General features: G+C 38.2%; 2 protein-coding genes across 2 annotated transcripts; both read right to left on the minus strand.

Annotated features, from left to right (window-relative positions):
* Positions 1 to 208: 208 nt before the first annotated feature.
* Positions 209 to 3,508, minus strand: LOC120135791 (EIN3-binding F-box protein 1-like). The gene is made up of 2 exons (XM_039151996.1): positions 3,223 to 3,508; positions 209 to 2,280 (listed from the first exon to the last, which is right to left on the minus strand). Exons 1-2 carry the CDS (start codon positions 3,245 to 3,247, stop codon positions 371 to 373), a joined length of 1,935 nt encoding a protein of 644 aa, XP_039007927.1. The 5' UTR covers positions 3,248 to 3,508; the 3' UTR covers positions 209 to 370.
* A 1,689-nt stretch (positions 3,509 to 5,197) lies between these two features.
* On the minus strand, positions 5,198 to 5,566 carry LOC120136448 (uncharacterized mitochondrial protein AtMg00810-like). The gene has a single exon (XM_039152487.1). The coding sequence runs from the start codon at positions 5,564 to 5,566 to the stop codon at positions 5,198 to 5,200; it is 369 nt and encodes a 122-aa protein (XP_039008418.1).
* Between the last annotated feature and the right edge of the window lie 927 nt (positions 5,567 to 6,493).

Raw genomic sequence — 6,493 nt, forward strand, 5'->3', positions numbered from 1 at the left:
TAAGAAGTGAACAAGGCTAAGCAAAAACAACATGCGCCAGAAACCCAGCAAACTGAAACCTTTTAACATGAAGAAAAAAAGACACCCCTAAAATCCAGAACTCAGCAGCAACTATATTCTCAGGGACGTTCGGCCATGAAGAAACCAACCCCATTATTGGGATTCAAAAACAGATCTCTGATAAAAAGAAACCTGCAAAAAATGTTACGGAGAATGGCCATATCCCTGGAAAAAGGGTCCGAGTTCCGGACCGTAGAAGACCCATAGCTGATGGACCCAAAAACTACACACTTCTGCCACGAAGGCTATTCTGAAAGCTTCTTGGTGGGTGGAAACCCGAGTTACTGATAATCCCATACTGCGGTGTTGTTCAGAAAAGGATATCACACCTCCATAGCCGCTCCACAAGCAGGTCAACTGCACTGCTGCTGATTGCCTCGCATTTCTGGAGGTTTAACCCCAGGAGGGTCTGACCCAATTTTCCAAGTGATGGCAGGCTTTTGTCTGTGACCATAGAGCAACCAGAGACGGATAAGATCTGAAGATTGATCAGACCAGAGCGAGCAAGAGCTGCAATTCCGGAGTCGGTGATAACACACTTGGAGACATCTAGATCGCTGAGCAACTGACAGTCCTCAGCAATTGCAACCAAGCTGGCATCACTGATCTTGCAACAACCATCAAGATTCAGCATCTCTAGAGTCCACCCATGTAAATCAGCCATCTTGCAAACAACTTTGTCACTCAAATTTAGACAATCACTGAGATTAACCTTCACCAAACCAGCCTCACAGCTCTCAAGCAATGGGAGAAACCCAGCATCTGTTATTCCATGAAGCCCACTCAACTCCATGTTCTGCAGACGAGGGCATAACTTTCCCAAAGCAGCCACGCTAGCGTCGCCAAAACCAGGGCAGTTACGGATGGCCAGTGATCGAAGGGATTCACAACGGGATAGAGGAGGCAATCCCAAGCTTAGGTCCTTGATACTCAAGCAGTTCACAAGAGAAATAGCCTTGAACTTTGGACCACAGTTCAGAAGGGAACCAAAAAACCCAAATTGGGTAACCCTGTGGCACTCCTCCAGTTCCAAGCTCTCTAGTGAACCCGCTGCTTTAGCAAAAGACACCAACCCGTTATCGGATAAGAAAGCACATTTTCTGAGGCAGAACTGCTTTAAATTTGGGCAACCCTTACCAACAGCTTCCAGTCCCAGATCTGTCACTCCAAGGCAAGCTTTAATCGTGAAAGACTTCAATTTCTGTAGCCCATGACCGTTACCCATTACCCAGAAGCCCTTCTCGGTAACATTTGGAAGGCTATTGAGAGAAAGGTCAGTCACTGCCTTGCCATAGTGTCCAATTATGGCAAGAGAGACATCGGTAATGTTCAATGCCTGAAGCTTTACTTTTGTGAGGGAATATGAGGCTGATGTCAGCAGGCTTGCAATTCCTTGATCTCCAACAAGGGGGCAACCTTCAATTGAAAGAGACTTTAGATTGGGGCAGTAGCGTGCTATAGCCTGAATACCTTCATTTCCAATGTTTGCACAACCTTCAATGGTCAGATCAGTCAAATCAGGGCAGCCCTTTCCAATGGCGTGCAAAGACTCATTAGTAATAGCAGGACAGTGGCAAAGGTCAAGCTTCCGTAGCTGGTGACACCCATCGGCAATCTCTCGCAGCCCTTCATCTCCAAGGGAAGACAAATTCCACAAAGAAAGAACCCTTAAAGAAGGGCATCCACGGGAAATGGCCCTTAGGCCAACGGTAGTCACTCCAAGGCTGGAATTGCTTCCTCGAATGAAAAGCTTGCCCAATCCACCACGACTAGCAGTTCCGACAGCAATAGCAGCAAGTCTAACATCTGTTGCTTTATTCCCTTCCAAACTCCTAGAGAGGTATCCACCTCCCTGAACATCCTGATCTCCAACCTCAGAATCAACATCCTTGAGATTCAAGGCTTCAGTGGTCTTGTCACTGATTTCATCTCTGCGGATGTTGCTTACAAGTGTAAGCCAGCGCTTGGAAACACAAGCACAGGCACTCCTCTCCTGGCCTCCAGGTAACCGCCTGAAGATTTCAAAAAAGCATTCATCAGGGAGAACCTCGATTGACGGCTTCTGCTCAAACCTCTCACCCGAGAAAACAAAAGGCGCACTGATGCGGGACCTCTTGCAAGGGGGAAAATAAACATCCACATGACGTCCAAGGGACAAAAGGATATTTGATTCCTTTGGGTTTGGGTAGATCGACCCTCCATGGCAAAAATCATCAGATCCTGAAAACCAAGGAAAAAAATGATGAGGACCGAGAAGTCTACCAGAGTAATCTAAGAAAATCAAGTTAAAGAATTTGAAAGATGTTTCTGATTACATAACAATTGTTGACCACACAAAGAAGATGAAAAGGAACCCGATGGGGCTTTGAATCTAATAAGTAATAACTCACGAATCCATCTCAGATATAGTCCCAATAGAACCAAATATTTCAGAAAAACAACCTACAGCTAAAAAGGAAGCCATCTGAAACTAAAATCCCAGCCGATCCATTCAAAATAGACCGGATCTACAACCAAAATAGCTCTATGGTTCTCAACTTGAGATAAGCATAAAACAACAAACAGGATCACCTAAGAAACACCCAAAGCTCTTCTAAAACATCAAAATCTCCGATAAATTAAACAGCTAGGACAATTTATGAGAGACAAAAGGAAGGGATTAGTTCTATGGGTGTCTGATCTACAACTATAACTACTTCACAGCCTTAGTTTTCAAAGAAACAAAACCAACAAATAGAAAAGAACCTAAAGTCAACTATGTTCTTCCCCTAGATCAACCTGAATTAACTATTTCACAACCAATACCGAACATTCAACCTTTACCTAATCAACCAGATACCAAAGGAAAAAATCTTTTAGTTAGAAAATTGGAAACATATCAAAGATTTAAAAATCATCAACGATATTTCACAATAGATAATAAATTTCAGTCCCCCTAAGCTACCATAGATATTCTCAAAAGTCTCAAATTTGTTCAGCTACATATATATATATATATATATATATATATACTTCATCATATCCGATCTGCAAACCAAGTTGAATCATATCCGATCTGCAAACCAAGTTGAACAAAAACCAAAAACCGAAAACCAAAGATCCCCAGACAGAAAAACGAAAGAAAGAAAAAACTAAAAGAACTAGCAAAGGTTAAGAATTTACCACTAAAAGAAAAGAGCTTGGACATGAGTACAGCTCAAAAAAACCCGGGAGGTAAAATCTGCACCGTTCGCCGCCCGAAAATCCTCCTAAGAGAGACCCAACAAGTAAGAAAGCTAAAACTTCAACGTATGTAGATCGAAGACACGGATGCATGCGATAGATTGGAGCTATAAGGACATGGAACCCCTATCAAATAGGGTAAAAAAGAGAGAGGAGCAATGGAAGATAGTGGAGGAAGAGCAATGGAAGATAGTGGAGGAAAGGAAAAGCGGTTGGTTTTTATGATGAGAGGATGGAGAGGTTTGGGTATGCGACAATACAAAATAAAAAAAAAAACCCCCACACATTCAATGTATTTGAGCTAAGAAAGTGGCAAAGCTCTCTCTCTCCCCCCTCTCAATTTCCAATACCGCTTACGGCTTACCGCCTTTTGCTGCCTTTTTTTTATATTATTTTGCTTTCGTTTTCGCCAAGTGTTTGGATACTTGTTCAAGTTAAGTCCGTCGTCGGTTGTCAATCCTATTATGGAAAAAGCTAATCTTCATCCCCAGTCTAATTTATAGAAATCTTTACACTATATATATTGAATTTTTTTGTCATTTTATTATAATTTAATATTATATTTAAATTTATAATTCCTTCTTGTTTATTTTTAAAAACTATGCAGTAAAGTGACATGTACTATACATATTAACATTTTTTTTTACAATTTAACAAATGTGATACCTCCATGAATTTATTAAAATATTAAGTGTTTAAATTTCATATTTCTTGTTTTAAAACATTATTATTTATATATTCCATGCCCCATACATATGCAGAAAAGATGTATTGTGTTTGGACACAATATATATATATATATATATATATATATATATATATATATATATTAACTTGATAATTAAAAAAACACCATTAACTATGAATTCCAAATTTGCATGAATAATTACAATTTCAAACTACCATGTCCGGCACTCGGGCTATTGGAAAATTTTATCTTATGTTAATTGATATTACTTCATAATCGAACATTAGATAAATCAAGCTTGTTCACCACATTTGTATTGTTATATTGTATTTACTAATTAAAACAAAAAAAATGAACTTAAATATTACTACATGATTTCTTAAATAGTATGATTATATCCTATAATTTATTAGATTAAGCAAATATCCAAAAATATGTACTCAGATCAATTAAAAATAATTTATAATTAACATGTTATCTTTAGTGCTTCAAAACTTATAAAATCCATAAATCCACGTGTATGCATGCTGTTAAAGTAACAGCATAACTAAGTAACAAATGAACAAAGAAAATCAAGTATGCACTCTTTCATTCATTTGTTAAAATCCACAGTTTACAATAATAGCTCTGGTCACTTTATACACAAGAGGAGAGGAATATAAATGACGGGAAAAGACGGTAAAGGAGAGAGAGAGAGTTTGTTAAATCTAAACAGCTCTAACCACCTCACGTTCTTCACACATACATGAGATACATGCATACATCATACACTAACATTCTCTTTGCTAATTTAAACTTCACTCTGTTAACTTCCTTACTGCATAGACATTAACATTTTTCTTACTGCTTCAAACCTTCAAACTTTAAACTTCCACACTTGAGTTGAACAATCAATACTTTCTGCCTATGTTTCACAAACAAAGGTGCAGACAGTGGCTTAGTTAGTATGTCAGCAACTTGTTCATATGCAGGAACCTCATGAAACTGTAACTTTCCTACTGTGATCATTTCTCGAACAAAGAAGAGATCAAGTTCTACATGCTTGAATTTTGAGTGTGAAACAGGATTGGCACAAACAACAACTGCACTTGAGTTGTCACACCACAAAGTAGGTTTACCATGAGAAACAATGTGCAGTTCACTCAACAAGGATTCAAGCCACACCATTTCAGCAGCTACACATGCAACACTTCGATATTATGCTTCAGCTGTTGATCGAGCCAACACTTATTGTTTTCTAGAGCTCCATGAATCAAGATTGCCCCCAAAGTAGATGCAATATCCATATGTAGAATGTCTATCATCAACATCTGCTCCCCAACTTGCATCAGCAAAACCTGTCAAATAAAGTCGAGAAGAAGCCAAGAAATACAAGCCAAAATCAACTGTTCCTTGTAAGTATCTTAAAATGTGTTTCACTTCTTGAAAGTGAGTTTCAAGAGGAGCTTGCATAAATTGACACACATGATTCACAGCAAACACAATATCTGGGCGAGTGATCACAATATATTGTAAAGCTCCAACAATGCTGCAATATTGAGTAACTTTCTCAACAGGATTTCCATCCTTAGCTGAAAGCTTACAATTGGTAACCATGGGTGTAGGAATGCCATTTATATTTTCAAACCCATTGCGATGTAACATCTCATTAATATATTTCTACTGACTCAATACAACACCACCAGATTTATAATTAACTTCAATTCCTAAGAAGTAATTGAGAGTACCCATATCTTTTAAAGCAAACTTTTCATGCAACTTGTCAATGACCAACTGTACCTCACTTGCTTTATTACTAGTGATAATTATATCATCAACATATACAAGTAAATACAACAAACAATCCTTCATTTTTCAAACAAAAAGAGAATAATCAGACTTAACTACCACAAAGCCTTCAGATTCTAGGTAGCTCATTAAACTCTCAAACCAAGCACGTAGTGCCTGTTTTAAACCATACATAGCCTTATGTAACTTGCAAACCAGTTTATCATCACCAAATCAAAACCTGGAGGCTGAGTCATATAAAATTCTTCTTTAAGCACACCATTTAGAAAGGCATTATTAATGTCAACCTGTCTACGCTGCCACCCCTTTGACAAAGCCAATGTCACACAAACAGTTATTGGTTTAACAACATGACTAAACACCTCATGGAAGTCAATACCTGGTTGCTGAAGAAAACCTTTTGCTATTAATCTTGCTTTATTACGAGCAATCTAGCTATCTGCATTTCTTTTGATTTTGAACAGCCATTTACAATTTACTACTCTCCTATCATCTGGCAGTGACACTAGAAACCAAGTTTTATTTTTCATCAAAGCTTCATAATCCTCCTGAATAGCAACTTTCCAATGTGGACTAGTCAATGCTTGTTTGATGTTATGTGGTTATTCATCAATCCAAACTGTAGCTTGAAAAAATTTTGTTTTGAGATCCCACTCTTACTCCCTGTTTGCATTGGGTGAGTATTTAATATAAAGCTGCAATCAACTCCCACAACCGTTTGTGGTAATGTTATCT

The sequence above is a fragment of the Hibiscus syriacus genome, unplaced genomic scaffold (genome assembly GCF_006381635.1).
Source record: "Hibiscus syriacus cultivar Baekdansim isolate YM2019G1 unplaced genomic scaffold, ASM638163v2 tig00001825_pilon, whole genome shotgun sequence".
In the NCBI taxonomy this organism is placed as follows: Eukaryota; Viridiplantae; Streptophyta; class Magnoliopsida; order Malvales; family Malvaceae; genus Hibiscus; species Hibiscus syriacus.